The sequence below is a fragment of the Caenorhabditis elegans genome, chromosome IV (genome assembly GCF_000002985.6).
Source record: "Caenorhabditis elegans chromosome IV".
NCBI lineage: Eukaryota > Metazoa > Nematoda > Chromadorea > Rhabditida > Rhabditidae > Caenorhabditis > Caenorhabditis elegans.
The window spans coordinates 5,491,623-5,510,291 of record NC_003282.8 but is presented as its reverse complement, the minus strand read 5'-3'; the positions used below and the strand labels follow the sequence as shown (position 1 = coordinate 5,510,291).

At 33.2% G+C, this 18,669-nt stretch overlaps 2 protein-coding genes and 58 non-coding genes across 66 annotated transcripts in view; 31 read left to right on the top strand and 29 right to left on the bottom strand.

Annotated features, from left to right (window-relative positions):
- The window catches only part of unc-5 (Netrin receptor unc-5), a gene marked incomplete at both ends in the record, with an annotated part of 32,675 nt that extends 18,047 nt beyond the window's left edge, over positions 1–14,628 (top strand). The window contains 7 exons of one of the 6 annotated variants that reach the window (NM_068422.6): positions 1,391–1,589; positions 8,352–8,455; positions 8,755–8,929; positions 10,786–11,152; positions 11,607–12,295; positions 12,745–13,661; positions 14,178–14,628. In NM_068422.6, the coding sequence (NP_500823.1) occupies positions 1,391–1,589; positions 8,352–8,455; positions 8,755–8,929; positions 10,786–11,152; positions 11,607–12,295; positions 12,745–13,661; positions 14,178–14,363 (2,637 nt within the window). Of the gene's footprint in view, positions 1–1,388; positions 1,590–8,351; positions 8,456–8,754; positions 8,930–10,785; positions 11,153–11,606; positions 12,343–12,744; positions 13,662–14,177 lie in introns of those variants that run through there. The other 5 variants (NM_001306820.3, NM_001392311.1, NM_068421.6 and 2 more) reach the window with 5 other exon arrangements.
- On the bottom strand, positions 1,048–1,068 carry 21ur-1256. The gene has a single exon (NR_054125.1).
- On the bottom strand, positions 1,052–1,072 carry 21ur-13086. Its single transcript, NR_054124.1, has one exon.
- On the bottom strand, positions 1,122–1,264 carry B0273.113. Its single transcript, NR_054123.1, has one exon. It is a non-coding gene; the product is annotated as an Unclassified non-coding RNA B0273.113 (non-coding RNA).
- 21ur-7824 lies at positions 1,607–1,627 on the bottom strand. Its single transcript, NR_054122.1, has one exon.
- 21ur-6139 lies at positions 1,699–1,719 on the bottom strand. The gene has a single exon (NR_054121.1).
- On the bottom strand, positions 2,132–2,152 carry 21ur-14633. The gene has a single exon (NR_054120.1).
- 21ur-9552 lies at positions 2,157–2,177 on the top strand. Its single transcript, NR_054119.1, has one exon.
- Positions 2,158–2,178, top strand: 21ur-11950. Its single transcript, NR_054118.1, has one exon.
- Positions 2,576–2,596, top strand: 21ur-15223. The gene has a single exon (NR_054117.1).
- Positions 2,578–2,598, top strand: 21ur-13076. The gene has a single exon (NR_054116.1).
- 21ur-4254 lies at positions 2,579–2,599 on the top strand. Its single transcript, NR_054115.1, has one exon.
- Positions 2,960–2,980, top strand: 21ur-4907. Its single transcript, NR_054114.1, has one exon.
- On the top strand, positions 2,963–2,983 carry 21ur-11798. The gene has a single exon (NR_054113.1).
- B0273.112 lies at positions 3,168–3,426 on the top strand. The gene has a single exon (NR_054111.1). It is a non-coding gene; the product is annotated as an Unclassified non-coding RNA B0273.112 (non-coding RNA).
- Positions 3,181–3,201, top strand: 21ur-9060. The gene has a single exon (NR_054112.1).
- On the bottom strand, positions 3,824–3,844 carry 21ur-971. The gene has a single exon (NR_054110.1).
- 21ur-5924 lies at positions 4,058–4,078 on the bottom strand. Its single transcript, NR_054109.1, has one exon.
- Positions 4,059–4,079, bottom strand: 21ur-11945. Its single transcript, NR_054108.1, has one exon.
- On the bottom strand, positions 4,061–4,081 carry 21ur-12164. Its single transcript, NR_054107.1, has one exon.
- On the top strand, positions 4,643–4,663 carry 21ur-67. Its single transcript, NR_054106.1, has one exon.
- Positions 4,738–4,758, bottom strand: 21ur-11786. Its single transcript, NR_054105.1, has one exon.
- 21ur-5477 lies at positions 5,126–5,146 on the bottom strand. The gene has a single exon (NR_054104.1).
- 21ur-13005 lies at positions 5,131–5,151 on the bottom strand. Its single transcript, NR_054103.1, has one exon.
- 21ur-4921 lies at positions 5,413–5,433 on the bottom strand. Its single transcript, NR_054102.1, has one exon.
- On the bottom strand, positions 5,478–5,498 carry 21ur-15046. Its single transcript, NR_054101.1, has one exon.
- Positions 6,257–6,277, top strand: 21ur-13995. The gene has a single exon (NR_054100.1).
- Positions 6,258–6,278, top strand: 21ur-9596. Its single transcript, NR_054099.1, has one exon.
- Positions 6,327–6,347, top strand: 21ur-12437. The gene has a single exon (NR_054098.1).
- Positions 6,845–6,865, top strand: 21ur-10359. Its single transcript, NR_054097.1, has one exon.
- 21ur-883 lies at positions 7,316–7,336 on the top strand. The gene has a single exon (NR_054096.1).
- 21ur-14134 lies at positions 7,539–7,559 on the bottom strand. Its single transcript, NR_054095.1, has one exon.
- On the top strand, positions 7,933–7,953 carry 21ur-2258. The gene has a single exon (NR_054094.1).
- Positions 9,167–9,187, top strand: 21ur-12646. Its single transcript, NR_054093.1, has one exon.
- 21ur-12233 lies at positions 9,444–9,464 on the bottom strand. The gene has a single exon (NR_054092.1).
- Positions 10,031–10,051, bottom strand: 21ur-11104. Its single transcript, NR_054091.1, has one exon.
- Positions 10,484–10,504, top strand: 21ur-9685. Its single transcript, NR_054090.1, has one exon.
- On the top strand, positions 10,621–10,641 carry 21ur-6375. The gene has a single exon (NR_054089.1).
- On the top strand, positions 10,622–10,642 carry 21ur-10959. The gene has a single exon (NR_054088.1).
- On the bottom strand, positions 11,182–11,202 carry 21ur-1163. Its single transcript, NR_054087.1, has one exon.
- 21ur-5385 lies at positions 11,477–11,497 on the bottom strand. The gene has a single exon (NR_054086.1).
- On the top strand, positions 12,368–12,388 carry 21ur-13165. Its single transcript, NR_054085.1, has one exon.
- On the bottom strand, positions 12,533–12,553 carry 21ur-5402. The gene has a single exon (NR_054084.1).
- On the bottom strand, positions 12,537–12,557 carry 21ur-11507. Its single transcript, NR_054083.1, has one exon.
- On the top strand, positions 12,704–12,724 carry 21ur-4213. The gene has a single exon (NR_054082.1).
- On the top strand, positions 12,836–12,856 carry 21ur-13158. The gene has a single exon (NR_054081.1).
- On the bottom strand, positions 14,001–14,021 carry 21ur-3767. The gene has a single exon (NR_054080.1).
- Positions 14,002–14,022, bottom strand: 21ur-14228. Its single transcript, NR_054079.1, has one exon.
- On the top strand, positions 14,159–14,179 carry 21ur-13592. The gene has a single exon (NR_054078.1).
- 21ur-3591 lies at positions 14,624–14,644 on the bottom strand. The gene has a single exon (NR_054077.1).
- 21ur-2650 lies at positions 14,627–14,647 on the bottom strand. The gene has a single exon (NR_054076.1).
- On the bottom strand, positions 14,628–14,648 carry 21ur-12014. Its single transcript, NR_054075.1, has one exon.
- Positions 14,649–15,039: 391 nt separating this feature from the next.
- B0273.1 lies at positions 15,040–16,292 on the bottom strand (the record flags this gene model as incomplete). 2 transcript variants are annotated; one of them, NM_068420.9, is made up of 5 exons in its annotated part: positions 15,040–15,184; positions 15,232–15,346; positions 15,424–15,526; positions 15,702–16,061; positions 16,254–16,292. In NM_068420.9, the coding sequence occupies 4 exons, from the start codon at positions 16,056–16,058 to the stop codon at positions 15,088–15,090; spliced, it is 672 nt and encodes a 223-aa protein (NP_500821.1). The 2 variants fall into 2 exon arrangements, with proteins under 2 accessions (NP_500821.1, NP_001368389.1); NM_001380232.1 differs by lacking the exons at positions 15,702–16,061; positions 16,254–16,292 and having other exon boundaries at positions 15,088–15,184; positions 15,424–15,496.
- On the top strand, positions 15,633–15,689 carry B0273.111. The gene has a single exon (NR_054074.1). It is a non-coding gene; the product is annotated as an Unclassified non-coding RNA B0273.111 (non-coding RNA).
- A 220-nt stretch (positions 16,293–16,512) lies between the features above and the next one.
- Positions 16,513–16,533, top strand: 21ur-11669. Its single transcript, NR_054073.1, has one exon.
- Positions 16,534–16,659: 126 nt separating this feature from the next.
- Positions 16,660–16,680, top strand: 21ur-14481. Its single transcript, NR_054072.1, has one exon.
- 21ur-5240 lies at positions 16,661–16,681 on the top strand. The gene has a single exon (NR_054071.1).
- A 485-nt stretch (positions 16,682–17,166) lies between these two features.
- 21ur-10111 lies at positions 17,167–17,187 on the top strand. Its single transcript, NR_054070.1, has one exon.
- Positions 17,188–17,441: 254 nt separating this feature from the next.
- Positions 17,442–17,462, top strand: 21ur-8002. The gene has a single exon (NR_054069.1).
- Positions 17,463–18,068: 606 nt separating this feature from the next.
- On the bottom strand, positions 18,069–18,089 carry 21ur-3771. Its single transcript, NR_054068.1, has one exon.
- Positions 18,090–18,669: the final 580 nt, after the last annotated feature.

The window sequence follows — 18,669 nt, the reverse complement described above, 5'->3', positions numbered from 1 at the left end:
GCCGGCGTCGTGAACATCACTAACCTAGATATTTGCATAAAAATAGATACACTTAGTCTTAATTGACAATATATTAATAAAAAACTTAAAGATTTATCAGCGAATCGCCGGCTTTAATCAGTTTTGTCTGGAAAATCACTAATTTTGAACTTTCACATGTGGGCGTATTCATAGGTGATTTACAATTTTGCCCTTTTTTCATATAATTTCTATGTGTTTGATCAGGCAGTTAGTAAATTTTTATTAGATTTTGTTCACTATCAGCCGTTTCCGGCCTATTTTACCGTTTTCAGTACAAATTCGGCTCAAAAAGCTCACTCTCTCGCCCATGAGAGACGCAGAGAAAGTTCATCACGTCAATTTGATTTATTTCTTGAAATGAAGAGAGGCCGTGCTGAAACCCTCCCTTTTGTAAAAGATGCCCAAAATTTTCTTTTTTTTTCCCAAAATTTTGTGCTCATCAATCTGAGAGCTCACGGGTTTCGAATTCGTTGAACCAATACTAATTGTGTTGCCAATTCTCGTCCCCCTTTTCCCGGTTACACACTGACCCGAGTACTCTTTTCCATTTTACAATTTTTTCATGGGAGAAAGACAGTTATGTTTACTCAATTAGTAATTTCCTATTTTCTTGACACTTTTTTCTTCTACTTGCCTTTTCAATTCGGCATTCATACACCTCATAAATCAAAATGAAATGAGTCGGGAATTCACAATTCGGCTTTTTTTTCTTGCTCTGCTCATATGCTCAACCTTCTCATTTTTTGGGGCTCTTTTTGTGATGATGTATCGCTGTTTTCCTGGTTGTTTGGAAGATATTGGGGTAGTGTTTTCCGAGTTGTAGTTGAGTTTTATGGAGATTTTTTCATAAATTTTACTGTTTCATCATTGATTGAACACAATATAAAAATAGTGTTTAAAAGTTTTAATTACAATTTGAATAATGTTATAACTCTAACTCTTCATTAAAATTCTATGAAAATTGTTTAAAACTTTTCGAGCTTTTCAGTTTTCAGACTTTTTAGACAGAAAACACTACGTTACCTATTTCAACCGATCAGATACCAATTAATTTGCCCAATTTTAACGTTCATACTTATAAGACTTCTGAAACAGAAGAAATTTTTGAAAATTTACAAAAACGTCTCGTTTTTTGTAACCGCGCTTCAAATCCATTTTTAACGTAAAATACACATTTGAAAGGAGCAAGAAAATAAAAGAAACCTTATAATTATCCTCCTGACCGACCACCCCACTCTTCCTAACCAACTAGAACCAGAGACAAAACATACTAAAAATTCACTTGGATTTTTTTCCTATGAAAAATGTTTTCCTGTTTCTACTGAAAAAATGTGGTTTTTTTTTTCAAATAAAAATTTTAAATTTTCAGATCGACGATTCTCGAATCGAAAAGCTTATCGGAACCGACTCGACGTCTGGAGTTGGATACATTGACGCTTCAGTTGATATTTCTCGAATCGACGTAGACACATCTGGACACGTTGACGCTTTTCAGTGTCAGTGTTACGCTTCTGGAGACGACGATCAAGACGTTGTGGCTTCTGACGTGGCGACAGTTCATTTGGCTTGTAAGTTATTTTTTATTCAATGTATGGCTAGAGACGTATCATCTGGATCATTTGTGAATTTTGAAAAGAGTTTTTTGAAACAGTAAAATTTAGAAAATTGAGAAAATAGTTTCCGTACATTCTGGGAAGATTGTTTACTTCATTTAATATTTTTGCTTTGAAAACATAGTGAAACATTTTCGAAAAGAACAGTTTTGTAATTTTATCTAAACAGTTTCACTATGTAAATATCACATCGCTTTTGCCAATTTATCAAAGTCTTAATAGAAAATTTTGAAAAATCTGTAGTGTTTAAGAGTGTTTAATTATGATATTTAGTCACGTTGAAACCAATTTTTCACAAAAATCCACATTGACAACCCTTTATTGAATCCGTAAACCGCCAAAACGCCTAATTTTCAATTTTTTCTGAAAACCGTGGCAATACTTTTTACACCACAGATTTTCTATATAAATCTTACAAGTTCAAAAATTTATTGACTTTAAAATTTCAAATACATCGTGGTTTTGAAAAATTAAACCTGTTTCATCGTATCTATATGTTGATCCAATTATCTCTTTAAACAGTTTTAGAGCATTTCTTTGAGCTATCAAAAGTAGGTGTGAAACGTGTCAAATTTATGCACAAGTTGACATTTGACCTGTCGATTCAAACCTCTTTGCTATGCCTGCCTTCTTCACCTGATTAATTGCTAAATGTTTGTTGTGTGGATGTGTCTGCGTATCTTATTCTTCTCATGATCTCTTATCGACATGCCTCCTGTCTCTTCTCAGTGATTTATCCGAGTACCTGACTGCGCGGAGAAAGAACACCAGTTGGCGTGGATGGGCTCTTTGTGCTTTTATATCATTTAGAAACTTTTTCGCAACGAGGTTTTTAAACTGTTTTCTTTTTGTCCAAAAGTTGACTATAAATCACATTTATAGGCTTTCAATATTTATACTGTTTCAAAGTGTTGTTTTGTAGACTTATCAAATCTTCTGTTTATTACTCGGATGAAATTGAAATCGGGATAATTTTGGTTCAGTAACATACAAATTCTAGAGGCACCCGGCTGGCTAAACAAAAATCCAAATTTTCTCTCCAAAACTTCAATTTCCAACAACATTCTATACGATATTTCTGTACTTTTTCCCTCTTCCTTCTTGTGCCCGCCTTTGAGGAGCTAATTGAATTCTTTTGTACTACAATACGTTTCTGCGTCTCCACTACAAAAATATTGGGAGACTGTTTTTGTACAGCTAGTAAAACTTTACGTTTTTTCGAGAGCATTTTTGCAATGTTTCGAATTTTTTTTTGTTGATAAAACTAAAAATTATTTTACGGTTTCACGTTGAGCGTTTCAAGTTTGGAAATATCGTTATCGCAATAACGGTATTGGTTGCTTTATCTTTGCTTTTGATATATACATATATACAATAAGTTATTTTCTAATTTTTTTAAATATAAATTGTAATTTAACACGTATGAGATTAAACTAGGTACTCAGAAATTCCCGCCTATCGGCCGAATCTGTCTGTCAAAATTAATCATGAATTTTTTTACTGTTTCAAAATATTTATTAATTGTGAATTCCTCAACTATGTATAATAATGATATATTTTGTGGCGATTCGAAAAGTTTGAAACATTAATTTTTGAGTAAACCTCGATTTCCCTCATTTTCTAATCAAAACATAATCTATTTTGCCCTTAATCTATTTTGCCCTTCCCTTTTTCGTTTTGCCCGGTCATAAAGCCGTCTAGGGCCGTGTCAAAAGTTATGAGAAGATAGTAATCATTCTTCTTCTTCTTCTTCAACTGCCATTCCTTCCTCATGTCCTCCTTTTTCCAAGAGACATGACCCAATGGGCAATATAAAAGATTGCGCAATTGATAAAACTGGGAACGCGACGGAGCAAGAATTGATGATGAATCTACTATCTGTGGGGCATCTAGAGAAATGTACATACTACATGCACTTTTCCATTTGAAATTTGCATACAATTGCTCTTTCTTGGAAATTCACTAGGGAATTTTTGAATTTTGAGAGGAGATGGGGTTTTGAAGGAGTTCTTACTACTTGTTTATTGGTCCCATAGATTTTTTTTTTGACTTGATGATTTGTTTATAGAAGTGGGAAAAATGTTTAGATGAGATTTTTCCCAGGGAATCTCGCGCACATAAAATGTGTTTATTTTTTGATGCTCGTTAAATTATAGTTGATATAAATTGAATTATACATCAATTCCACGAAGTTTAGAAACCAAAACTGACTAAAAACCACTCAGAAAACCGAACATTTAAATACGATATGAAACAGGAAAATTTTTTTTAAGGAAAAACTGTAACAAAGAAATAAATAAAATTAAAAACTAAAAAATTGAAAAAATTCGATAACTTGTTTAATTTGAAGCTTTTCAAAAAAGATTATCACAAAAATTAAGAGGGCCTAACTCAACCGTACCGTTAAAATTTCGATTCGATGATTTTTTTGTCTCCTTTCATAAACATCCGAAGATGAAACTAAAACATTAATAAGGAAAGTATGAAACAATAATTTTTTCAAATACGCATTTAACTCTACTTATTTTCCAAAATGTTTGTAAACGTTTCCTACCTGCGAAGTTTGCCTAAAAACTTGCTCTCCAACAAAAATCAGTGTGCTCATTGCCACGTCATGATCTATTTGCTACCATTTAGGCTGCCTATTTACACTGCTAATTGCCCCCATTTCTGTCCATCAAATGAGTCTCTGACATTGTTGTCATTTTACAAACATTCCCACGTATATCTGCCATCACACCTATTGTTTTCGTATGGGAAGTCAAAAAGATGAGTGAGCACACGCACATTCAGATAATTTGTGACAGGCGGGTGCAAGTGAAGACACTTTTTTTTGGTTCGGATTTTAGTAATCAGGGAAGTTTTGGAAAAATTTAATTTTTTTAAAACTATTCCATTGCGAGTTTTGATGTGCTTTTTCCGTTTCAAATAAAAAAAAATATTTTTCCGGTTCTAAAAATTACCGTTTCACCTTTTTAATTGATGCACTTAAATCATTTTCACATTAATCTTCTTCGAAACGTTTGCAAATAAAACTTGAATAAACAATTTTTTCAACACCCAATCTGTTAAAAACACCCTTGAAAGTTACGTTTCAAATCAAAAATCGGTAACTCGTTTTTTAGTCAAATCAGAAAATCTCCCAAATCTTATGGAAATCATGAAACATTGGAGCATACACAGTGTACCTGCCATAAACTTTATGACAGTCCGATGCACAATTATCTAGAGGGTCAACCTTTTCTCTAAATTTTTTGGTATCTTCCTTCCCTCTTCCTTTGGTGTTCCACCCCGCCCACTCGATGACCACCAGGAGTATGCAGTAGCCAACGTTCTTCTCTCTTTTCTCCCCTTCACGCCTCTTTTGTGTTTCTTTTTGACGGTGTCCTTCGTCGTGATTTTGGAGTGTTTTGCTCACAGTTGTTTTCGGTTTTCTTTTTATCTAAGAAAATGACAGAAATTATCTTTCTTGGCTACAGAATTTTTTTTTTGATTTTTCAAAGCCCTTAGAATTGAAATGACAATTTACTACGTCTGTTTTAACAACACATTGAAACAGTACAATTATTTTGAACTATATCTAAAAATTGGATATTTTGTTTTCAACAACTTTTTATTATAGAAACAATTTCTCTGACGAATTTATTTTTGGGCATCGTATTATCATTGCATTTTTACCTCCTGAAAGAATTGACATGTTTCCATTTGAATAGTCTTATTTAATTTGGTTGAACTTACAGAAGCTACTTCTTTTTTTTTTGAAACAGTTCAGAATGTTTTTTCTGGTCTGATGAATTAATCACTATATTTATTAAAACCCTTATTTATGTGAACACTCCGAAACAGTAAACTTAGTTTTCCGGATTAATTGAGCTAATTTAGAATGGACTTTCTGAGTGATAATTTTGAAACCGAGATTATTAGGAACTCAGAATTTCGAACAGAAATTGATACTTTCAATGAATCCCCCTCCTCTATTTTCCATTCGCGAAACTCAAACTATTCTCACGAAATTTCCATAATCCTTTTCCCATTTCCCAACTTTGTGTTCAAATGACTTTTGCCTTCTTTCATGATACTCTAGCCAAATTTAGACGTTCACATGCACCTAAATATCAGGTTACTTTACGAACAAATATAGTATTTCCCCCCTCTTTTCCTGTGTGTGTATGTTCCAAAAGAGTGTGTTCAATATTCAATGAACATTCGTCTTCGATTCGCGCAAGTGTTTGACACATATGTCCATCCCTTTTTGGTTATTATGCATTGTAATTTCCGTCACAACAACCCCACCAACCATATTCTCTCAGATCTTTTATTTTTGAATATGATATGTGTGTTTATTTTCATAAAAAGAGCCGCCTTTTTGTGTGTGTGGTCCGCTTCCTACCTCTGCCCAGTTAAGGTCAGGTTGATACAGCAGGAGCAGTAGTAGCATATGATAAGTCAGCAAATATTGGAGGTGACACCACCTAGTACGACCACGTAATCGACCAGTAACATATATTTGAATAGTCCATTTGGTTATTCATCAAGTTTATCAACTGTTATGTAATAGAGATAACAATGAGAAATTACTGTTTCATGGAAATTATTAGTTTGGTGATAATTTTTGTGTAATGTTTCTCTGAAGGCATATTTTTGTGTAATGTTTCACATTGTTTTAAAAATAAAAAGTTCTAAAAAAAATATTATAAACTAAAAATAGTGTATCGGAGCACTTGGAAAAAATTGATCTTAAATTTTTTTAGTGCATTTTATAACACCTTGGAGATCTTTAAATATATTTTGAAATTTTATATTCGCAGACTTTAATGATTTTGATGGTGTTAGGGGTTGGCAAACATTCTGGAGAATTTTTGAAATAATTGAAAAAAATACTGCAAAATGTTTACCTATTCTAAAATAACTTGAAATTGTCAGACGCCTGCAAAAACCCGATTTTGGAGCAATTCGACAGGTTTTAGGGAAAATTTAGCTGAAAAAATTTCAGCTCAATTTTTAATTTTAGTGGGTCGTACTTGAGTTTCGCTTCCTGAATTTTTGTGGAAAACTAGTTTCATCTTAAACTTTAAAATCAAACATGATTTTATTTGAAGTCTTGGAGAAACCTCACTTAATCTCATACAAGACGCCTTCCGTTACAAAATTGAAAAAAAAGTTCCCGTTTCAACAACTTTTCTTGAAATTCAACTTTTGATGCCACGGATTGAATATCTTCTCCTCTTTTCCTCGTCTTTCCAATACATTTCAATTATGAATTTCAATAATTTGTAAGTGCAGCCAATTACCCGCACACGTCCTCCTGAATCCTCTCCAACCTATTCTTATTGTTCGAACTCCTTGTTTGTCTCTTCGGCGCGCAATTTTCCGAATGGTGTTCTGTTAGACATGGTCTTTAAGGACATGACAAGTTCAATTGGTTTGTACTTTGAATTGAAGGTTTCCAATTATTTTACTGTTTCTTGGTAGCGTGATTTGAAGAATGAGTTTTACAAAAATCGTTTTTTCATATCCGAAAATTTCGTGTAGATTCCTTACAATGTGACTGATTAGAACATATATTTGGTTCAAATTTACCATGTCTGAAGAACAAATAATCGTTTTCCTTTGGGTTTTGAAATCCAAAATATAATGTTTCAAGTTGTTATTATAACCAACGATTTGATAATTTCAATCAGTGTGTTCACAAACAACCTATTTCCGTCACCACGTCCCAAAGTATCCATATGTTGTTCCCATAAAGATCCCAATCTCCCTAACAACCATACCACGTCATCAGTAACGTCATCATCACTCACTCTCATTTCTCGAGTAATCCGTTTTTATCTAGATTGTTGAATGTTCCGGGTGGGGACTCTATGATTGTTGCGTAACTCTTTAACTCTGTCAACAATTAGACTTTCTTAGAGAGTACGCCAACAAGTCTAACGAGGTCTTCGGGGTCCGTTAAGAAACCACTTGAAAACGTGAATGCTTACCCAATCAGACCACCCGGATTTGTGGAGTTAGTTGAAAAGGAATGAGGAGATATATAGTGTGGAATTTGGTACTATTTTTGAGGAATAGGGACCACTTATCGAGCGACTGATATGTATCTGATTAAATAAAGATTGCAGTAAATATATCATCTTCTTGAAACTCTAGTTGAAATTGTTTTGCTTTGTCACGTTTTGAATACATCTCAAAATGTTTAAAATTTCAAATTTTAGTTGCAAATTGGGAACTAACGGTGAAATTTCTAAAAAGCGCTGTTTCACATTGTCTTTAAATTATTTTATAATTTTCTTCGAAACATTGAATGCACATAAACCTTCAATTCAATGAACAGTTCTTCAATTTCAAAAAATAAAAATATATATTTTTTCATACTGTAAGATAACCACATCTCAACACTCTGCAGATAGTTTGAAATTTTTAAATAAAAAGTTGCAAAAATTACTGTTTCATAACATTTTGAAAAAAAGGTTTTTTTGTGAGAAACATTTTGAAGTTTTTATAAGTTTTTGCATTCTAAGAGTTTCCCCACATTCCATAAATGGGAAAACCGATTAATTTTTCTTTGTACAAGTTTCCAAATTTGTGCAGTTTCAATTACATCTTAAAGTTCCATAATTAGATTTAAAAAATTCGTTCTAATTTTTAAATAATTACTGTTTCATATTGTTTTGAAATTTTTTCATTTTGTTATTCGAAACATTTGAGACTTTTATTCAGATATGCGGAAGCACTTTCTCAAATCACCCGTTGCTCAACGGGTTCAAGAAGGCACAACCCTCCAACTTCCCTGTCAAGCACCGGAATCAGATCCGAAAGCAGAGGTTTGTTCGATTTTTTCAAAAGTTATTTTTTCTCTCATTTCTGTATGGAAGCAGGAAAATTTCATTTTATTTCTAGAATTTAATTTTTAAAATATAAAAAGAGCATCTAGCAGGTGTGCGGGAAATGGTGAAATTGAGAAACATCTGGTCAAATGTGCAATGTCAATAGCCATCGCTAGTTAATGAGCCAAGTGTGTACTAGCAATAGGATTACATAATTCCATTATTCTCCCCCTATTCCTCAAATTCTACACATGACGCAACAAAACTGTGATTATCTGCAATTTCCTGTTTTACAGCTCACCTGGTACAAAGATGGAGTCGTTGTACAGCCTGATGCAAATGTTATCCGAGCATCTGATGGAAGTCTAATTATGTCAGCCGCCAGATTATCAGACAGTGGAAATTATACATGTGAAGCCACAAATGTGGCGAATTCGAGGAAAACTGACCCAGTGGAAGTACAGATTTATGGTAAGAAGGGGGTCAAAAACTTGGTATTTTTCGATTAACCTATTTTTTGCATCGAGTTATTGTTTCCATATAGTTTTGGAAATATAGGTCGTAAATACTTTTATGGTGTTAAAATTGGATAAAATACTGATTTCTGAAAGTTTTGAAAACTAAAATTAGAATATCGCAAAAAATTACAATTCCAAATATTACTCTTTCAAGTGTGGCAAAAATTTGAAAATTAAAATTTTCAAGTATTTTTCTTGATTCCAGAAGACAATTAAATACAAATAACTTTTACATTCGCTCGGCATTAGTAGGCACACATGATGCGTAGGTCACCTTGTAGACAGCCAGGTAGGTAACACAGTTTGGCGCAAAATTCCTGCCTAACTACATACAAGGTGACTTGATAAAAATACAAATTGCGTGTTTTCAAATTTAAAAATTTTGGGCTAACTTATGAAATAACTTTTTTTATTTTGATATACTATTGAAATACGAAGTTTTCAATTTTTTGAGTGTTTCAAACATATTTCTTAGAAATTGAACTCCACTCATTACATATTATTTTCTATTAAGTTTTTTTAGCATCCTGAAACCGAGCAAAATTTTAAGCATTGTCTCAAAGTTGTAACATAAGTAATTTTTACGGCTAACCCAATATTAAGATGTGAAATTTCTCCTTGAAAATTCCTATATTGTCCTTCACACCCCATTTCACTTCCCAAACCCATTCACACACTAGTACCTACCCATTTTAACGGGTTCTCTCATGTTACAAAATACTGAAAAAGTATTGGATGAGAATCATAAAAAGAACCTAGCGGAGTCGAAAACGTGTGTTATGTAATTGTGAGAGTCGGCATTGGAGCAATAGAAGCGGCACATTTCAAAAGAATGGGGACAACTACTACCTCTTTTTGCCAGATGAACACAATTCGACACGCTATTACATAAGTTTCTGCTGCAGTGGCAGATGACTCGTGTCATTTTCTTTTGTGTCCCTTTGAGTCTCTTAGTCAGGTCATTGACACCTTTTGTTTGCGAGACTGTATCTTGGGATGTAAAATTGGGTACTTGTGTATTATACCCCTGTCATTTAAAAAAATAATTTTTTTAAACTTATAAGTCAGTAAATCATTAAAGTAGATTAATTATTAGAGGACTAAGAAGACACCTTGAAACAGTAATTTTTTGAAAAGTTCGCAATGGAGTTTTATGCTTCAAATTGAAAAAAATTGACCATAGTGACCGTATATAATTGTTAAAAACTAGAAAAAGGGTTTCTAGATTATTTTTTTTTCAATTTGCAACCAAAGTTTCAAATGGCAGAATTAGCTTTGAATTCCAAATGTCTTTAATATCAATGAAAAAAGTTAGGCAAAACTACGAAAAAATGCACAACAGGAGTTGAAAATTTATCGAGCCATTTGAAATATTTTGCAAAATTGAAAACTAATTTAAAATAATGAATACTTTGAGAAATTTTTTTACAGTTAAATGAGACGATTGCAATCCATTTTCTACTGTTTCAACCAAAATTTATATGTATTGGAAATAAGTTACCTTTAATATTATCGTTATGTGTAAATCAACTTTCCTCTAATGGTTAAAGTTTTACCATTAAAATGGTTTTTACAACATACTTTTTTTGAAAATTTCTACTGTTTCATGTTTTTTAAATAACAGGTTCTCATTTATTTGTTTAATTTCTGAATTGTGAAAGGAAAAACTAATTCAGACATTTGAAACTTGCAACAAAAGGTTCAAATAGCTGAATTAGTTTTGAATTCTTTTTGAATTTCCAAAAGTCTCAGCATCAATCTTTTTGTGTTTTACTGCAAAATGTGTTCTTATTTCTATAAAAATTTCAGTTGACGGTGGTTGGTCCGAATGGTCCCCGTGGATCGGAACGTGTCACGTCGACTGTCCCCTTCTCCGTCAACACGCCCATCGAATCCGTGATCCGCATGACGTTCTGCCCCATCAGAGAAGAACACGAACTTGTAATAATCCAGCTCCATTGAACGACGGAGAGTACTGTAAGGGAGAAGAAGAAATGACGAGAAGCTGTAAAGTACCATGTAAACTTGATGGAGGATGGAGTTCATGGAGTGATTGGAGTGCTTGCTCTTCGAGTTGTCATCGGTATAGGACGAGAGCATGTACCGTTCCACCTCCGATGAATGGAGGACAGCCATGTTTTGGAGATGATCTGATGACACAAGAGTGTCCGGCACAGTGAGTAACAAATTTTTCAAATTAACTCAGCAACTTAGTCAATTTTGCGAACAAAAGTGGGCATTCTCATTCATGAAATTGAATTCAAGAAACAGCAAATAATTCTAATTTTTATTTGTATTAGTGTTAAAGTGTGCCTAATTAAATTTTTTTCCGATTTAGTAATATAAACTATCTGAAACAGTAAAAACATTATTGTACATAAACCTTTTCAAAACTGAACTACATATTATAAAAATCCTAAATATAAACAAGGAAACATCGAAAATACTCACCCGTTTTTAAAATTTTCAAAAATTCCTCACTTCCGATATTTATCTAGTTGAGAGAACCGTTGTACATAGAATAGAACATTTTATTTTTCGCGATAATATAAACTATCTGAAACAGTTAAAATACTTATTATAAAACTTTTCAAAATTGACATATTTTATACATTTTTACATCTTTTCAGGCTTTGCACTGCGGACTCCTCTCGGATAGTAATCAGTGATACTGCTGTTTATGGATCAGTTGCATCTATTTTCATTGTTGCCTCATTTATTCTTGCAATTCTTGCAATGTTCTGCTGTAAACGTGGCAATTCAAAAAAGTCGAAACCATTGAAACCGCAGAAAATGAATTCGGAAAAAGCAGGAGGAATCTACTATTCTGAGCCTCCAGGTGTTCGAAGATTACTTTTGGAGCATCAACATGGAACATTGCTCGGAGAGAAAATATCATCGTGTTCTCAATATTTTGAGCCTCCTCCTCTACCACATTCAACAACTCTTCGATCTGGAAAAAGTGCATTCAGTGGATATTCTTCAACAAGAAACGCTGGCTCACGAGCTGCTTTAATTCAAGAATGTAGTTCGAGTAGTTCAGGATCTGGTGGAAAACGGACAATGCTTAGAACTTCAAGCTCAAATTGCTCGGATGACGATAATTATGCTACGTTATATGATTATATGGAAGACAAGAGTGTTCTTGGATTAGACACTTCACAAAATATTGTTGCTGCGCAGATTGATAGCAATGGAGCACGATTGTCTTTATCAAAAAGTGGAGCAAGATTAATTGTACCTGAATTGGCAGTGGAAGGAGAGAAAATGCTTTATCTGGCTGTTTCGGACACCTTAACAGATCAACCTCACCTCAAACGTGAGTGTAAAAAAATATTAAAAATTTACATTTCAAAAATTTCATAAAATTGGAAACATACAACTACTTCATTGTAATAGCGGACTTCATTGCGATACTTCATTACGATAGTCGAAATCATAAATATTCCTTAAATAATATGTATTTTTTGTCACATCCCGAGTGGTGAAGAATTCCTAACCAGGAACACATGAGAGCAAAAAACAAATTAATTGTTTCAAAAATTTCATAAAATGGGATCATTTGCCACCCTATCGATTAATGACTTGAAAAATAGTTCGTTGGAAATAAAACCATAGAAACAGTGAAAGTTTTTTCTGGAAATTCAATTTATGTTATGTGTTTTTTGGAATAAAATTATACTGTTTCAGTGTGGTTTTTTTAATTTGTTAATTTTTATTTTCTTAGTATGACTTTGCAAGGTTTACCCTTTGAAATCAATATTTCAGCAATCGAATCCGCTCTCTCCCCAGTCATCGTCATCGGACAATGTGATGTTTCAATGTCAGCTCATGATAATATTCTCCGTCGTCCTGTTGTTGTATCCTTCCGTCATTGTGCTTCAACTTTTCCACGTGACAATTGGCAATTCACATTGTATGCTGATGAAGGATCCGGATGGCAGAAGGCTGTAACAATTGGAGAAGAGAACTTGAATACCAACATGTTTGTACAATTCGAGCAACCTGGGAAGAAGAATGATGGATTTGGATGGTGCCACGTTATGACATATTCCTTAGCGAGGTTAATGCTAGCTGGTCATCCGAGGAGAAATTCTTTGAGTGCTGCAAAAAGAGTTCATTTAGCTGTATTTGGTCCAACTGAAATGTCAGCTTATCGAAGACCATTTGAATTGAGAGTTTATTGTGTTCCTGAAACTGGAGCAGCAATGGAAAGTGTATGGAAACAGGAAGATGGATCTCGTCTACTTTGTGAATCAAATGATTTTATTTTAAATGAAAAAGGAAATCTTTGCATTTGTATTGAAGATGTTATTCCTGGATTCTCATGCGATGGCCCTGAAGTTGTGGAAATCTCGGAAACACAACACAGATTTGTTGCTCAAAATGGCCTTCATTGCTCATTGAAATTCCGACCAAAGGAAATCAACGGCTCACAGTTTTCAACGAGAGTAATTGTCTATCAAAAGGCAAGCTCAACGGAGCCAATGGTGATGGAAGTGAGCAATGAGCCGGAGCTCTATGATGCAACAAGTGAAGAAAGAGAAAAGGGATCCGTTTGTGTAGAGTTCCGATTGCCATTTGGAGTGAAGGATGAACTGGCAAGGCTTTTGGATATGCCAAATGAATCACATTCTGATTGGAGAGGATTGGCAAAGAAATTGCATTACGATAGATATTTGCAGGTAAGAAAACATTTTATAATTCTTAAAAGAAGACATTGAAACATTCAAAGTTTTGGCAAACAATTATATATAGACTTAGTGAAACATGCAGGTTAATGGTAGAGATTTTCGTTTCAAGAAACTTCAAGAAATCCCTAGCTTTCAGTTTGTGTAAATTTATCTTCAAAAATGGAGTTATTCGTGGCAAATAAATTTTATAAAGAAGTTTCAAATGCATTTCAATTATTTGAAAATTTTTTTGATTTTTTAGGCTTTACAACTAATTTTTAGGGTCCATTTTCTTGACTTTCTTTGTAGAATTTTCTTTTTGAAAATACACTTAAACAATGATGTGTGAAATGCAAGTTTAGATACAAATCAATAAAGACAAACATAACGACGAATCTTAATAAAAAGATGAAACAGCAAAATTTTGTAAACTAAAATTGATGTAAAATTTTTATAGTTTTACTGTTTCAGCAGCAACTGATCAACACCAAATATTATTTTCACACTAATACAATTTGTTTATTTCAGTTCTTCGCCTCATTCCCTGATTGCTCTCCCACATCACTTCTCCTGGATCTTTGGGAAGCTTCATCTTCTGGATCAGCTCGTGCAGTTCCAGATCTTCTTCAAACTCTTCGTGTAATGGGACGACCCGATGCAGTAATGGTCCTGGAACGATTTCTATCAGCTTTTCCACAAATTGTGTCCCCATAAGCTCAATTTTTTGCACAAACACAACTAGATTCTACGTCGTTTTTCTATGGGTATTCTGTTCTGCGAACAATCACATTTTTTCTTCATTTTTTGCTCTTTTTGTCAATGAAACCGGTAATATATGCCTGCCCCCAATGCCTCCATGATTTGTTTTTTCTATGAAACTATTTTATTTTGTCTGTAATTAATATTTTCAGTGTCTTTTGATGTTGATTCTGGTCCATCGGTGTATTATATTCGGTCTAATAAATTTGATTTTTGTCATTGTTTGGACGTTCTTATCAATGATTTTGGAAAGCATTCAAAAACTTGAAACATTAATGAAACATGATAAAATTTAAATTAAAAAAAAAGACATTTAAAAAATATAGAACACTGAAGTTTTTTTTCCAGTTCTGTCCAACTCAAAGAAGTATTTGTGACTTCGAATTATTTAAACTTTGCATTTCAGTAAACTATACAATTCCTTTCAATTTTGTGAAAAGGTTAAAAAACAACGAAATTAATATTTTAAAAATTTTCACTGTTTCAGCACAAACTCTTTAAAAACAAAGCCCTAAAAACTTATACTTTTTTGAATTTATTTTCCAGATTCTAGCCCATTGGTGTATTTCTTCAATCTGCTTTTTATTGAAAAAGTCTGAAAACTTAAAACATGACTAAAAAACAAACATTTCTGATATGATAATTTATTTTTCAATCATTTTTTGCGTTCCATATGTTTTTATTCACTCGATTTGGTTTCCCCATGTGCCAACGTCTCGACCTTTGTCTTCGGATTGCACAATGCCTTGAACAATGGAATCATGAAGCAGGGATCTCTGAAAGGACATAATATTTCAAATTATCAATGTAGTTGGAAACCTACTCATTCTTTGCTTCGATTGGAGCTTTTTTGCTGGATTTCAGAGAATCCGGTTTTGCAACTCTTGGGAGGCATTTCAGCACGGATTTCGATTCGAATTGAGCAGCGCAAGCCGTGTCTGAAATTAAAAATTATAGCTCCATTTTCAGCGATTTTCTATGCAGAAAGACCGCCCTGGGCGTGGCTTCAATTTACCATTTTCCAGAAAAGCACGAAGAAGTGGTTTACTGTTGTTCATTTTGATTGCATATCCCGTCGACTCAATCATTGTAGATCTCCCGGGCAGGTCGATGACAATCTGAGGATAAGTGTATAAAATTGCGAAATAGAGTGTGTTAAACGATTGGAAACGCCCGTAACAAAATGTCAAATTAAACAGCCGCAATCTCGCAGTCATGTCCGCAGACTAGAAATCATGTGGGCTCTGCCCGCGTAGGTCCTGCTGACTGCGTTAAACTTTTACTTTTTATTACCGTTTTCGCCGAATACTCGGCATCGTCGGCGAGAAAATTGAGTGTCTGGACGAGATGATGTGGCTTATACGACACGTGTCCGTCAATCCAGTGACGAATGTTTTTTCGATTGTACGGGTAAATGGCCCTAGCGTAGATATCGACCGGCTTGTTTTTCAGCAGAGCAGCTTTGGATGGTGTTTCAAGGATTGCGACTTCAGTATACTTATTGGATAGAACCAAGCATTCGTAACGTTCAAGTTTTGGGCTTTCGTTGGGATTTACAATCTTCACTGCTACGTCATAAATCGAAGTGTTTCGGAGCACGATTCGATATTCAGATTTCACATTTTCACGAACTACCACAGAAAGAGTCATTGCCTGAAAATCGGTCAACTTGGAAAAACAGTCGAATTTCTCGCCACGATTATATTGTTTCAAACCAAGTCCGCGCGAAAAAACCGTGTGCCTTTAAGCACAGTAACCAATTTCCCGTTATTAATTACGAGAAAATAGGTACTACTTAAAGGCGCATTTGAAAGTGTTCCGCAGAAAATAGAAATCAAAAATTACCGAGATGTTGAAGTGAAACAAGAAGACGTATTCGAATTGTCGAGAAATAAATTAAATTTTAACTTTTTAAACAATTTTTTATCACAAAAAACAACGTGTACAAAATTTATTCAATTAAATAATAAAAAAATTCCCAATATTTTTTCAAGTTCAAAATAGCTGTTTGGTACTTCGCCTTGTATCATTTCAATAATATATCGCTGATATTTTCACTGTTTCAACAAAAATTCATCAATACCTGAAAATGTTGCAAAGGTGATCAATCAAATTGAAAAGTTTTTTAAAATAAAATTTTAAATTAAAATTTAAACGATATTTTTCTCCTGTGAAAAATTTAACTAGAAATTTTGAAAACTCTCACTGTTTCAGAAGAAACTTATCAAAACGAATTTTTTTTTGAAAACCATTATTCCGTGTTTGTATGTAAATATTTGCTTTTATTAGTTTTAAAGAATTGATGTTCAACTTTTTTTTCTGAATTTTGAATTCTATTAAATTAAATTGTTTAATTTATATAACTCTCATATTTCAATCCAATTTTCGAAACTTTCGTACCACAACCGACGGGACCACTTGACATTTCCGAGTGTCTCTTCCTTTTTCGTATTCTTTCTCAAAATTCCTCTTAAACTTTTCTCTCATTCCGAACGATTTGAATCAAAAAGTCGTGTGTGTCGCGTAACACTTTCTCTGCGTCTCCCAATCTTTAATACTATCTCTTCATGCACAAAAGTCGCCTGGGGGATTAAAGGGACGTCTCCGGGCTCTAATCAATTCACTATAAGTATGTTTCGAAATATTCATTTTTATGGTAATTTTGGGTTTTTGAAAACTATTGGGAGGGACCTTCGAGTGATTTTAAAAAAAACTGTTACAATAACTTATTTACAATAAATAAGATAATTTGTTGAATTCTTTTTTCTTTTGAAAAAATTCCTATTTAAAAATTCCATAGTTTACTGGAAGTTTTGATTTTTTTCTATTCCAGCTTCCTACTGTTTTCACATTGTTTCGAAGAAAATGTAAGATTTGGAAAAATAATTAACACCGCACATTTGTTTTTATTTATGTAAATCCAGTTTCATGTTGATTTGTTCGATTGAACAAAAAACAACCAAAAGTTGCTCTCCGAATTTTTTTACAGTTTCATGTAGTCGTTATACTGATTTGAACTTTTAAGAAATTTAATTCGTCTCTTTCTTACGAAGATCAGCAAAATTGTTTTATTGTGTTTTTTTTTGGGTTTTGTGAGTTTCTTGTTTTATAAATTTCAAATTTTGTAAAAATGCAAGTTCTATATTTTAAGCAAAATTCACAAAAACAATTTATTGTTTGTCTTGTTTGAAGACAAAGGTGTAGGCAGGTGTAGGCTACCTTGTAGGCAGGCACTTTGTGTTCTTACTATGTCTACATGGAAAACTAATCTTTCAAATTTAAATATAAAAGTTTTAAATGTTACATTTTTTCCAAAAACCATATAACGTCGCCAAAATTGGGTAGCCATAAATATTGAAATTCGCGTCACTCAATCTATCCTCAAACTCTCATTAATTCATCAGAAAGTGAACTTAATTTCTTGTTCTGTTCTTATCTCAACCTCCCCATCTAAGACCACCCATAAATCTTTTTTCGGTGCTCCATTGTGAAATGAGCACCAAAGATGGCGCAATGGAACCGAACATTCCGATAGAGGAATGAAAATGATGAATTGGGACAATGGACAGGCAGGGGGAAATGGAAATAGAATATAATAAATGAATGAAACAGTGAAAATATTTGTAACGAGTGGGGAGGGGTGGCAATTTGTAAATTGCTGTACCGCAAAGAATAAACGAATTAAATTTGTTAGAAGTTTGTATCAGTATAACGACTACATGAAACTGTAAAAAAAATTCGGTGAGCAAACTTTTGGTTTTTTTTGTTCAATCGAACAAATCAACATAAAACTGGATTTCATAAATAAGAAAACATTTGCGGTGTTTATTTTTTCCAAATCTTACATTTTCTTTGAAACAATGTGAAAACAGCAGGAAGCTGAAATAGAAAAAAAAATCAAAACTTCCAATAACCTTTGGAATTTTTAAATAGTAATTTTTTTTGTAAAAACATTTTGAGCAGTTTGTTAGAAAAGCTCCTGTAAAAATGTGATTCAAATATTTGTATTTTTTAAGGAAAAAATGCCATCAAAGTTCAATTCAGTACAGTATCTTTCGCTTATTTTAAAAACATTTTCGAAATGAATCTCTTCAAGTTTTTTTAACTAGGCATTTCTAATTTCAGTTTTGATTCAATCGTTTATAATGAGCCTAAAAAATTTAATTTTAGAGGTTTTCAAGGAAAAATCCGGTAATTTTAAGAATTTACTCACAAGTCAGAAATCTGATGCAGAGACATTGTAAAAGTTGAAAATGAAAAG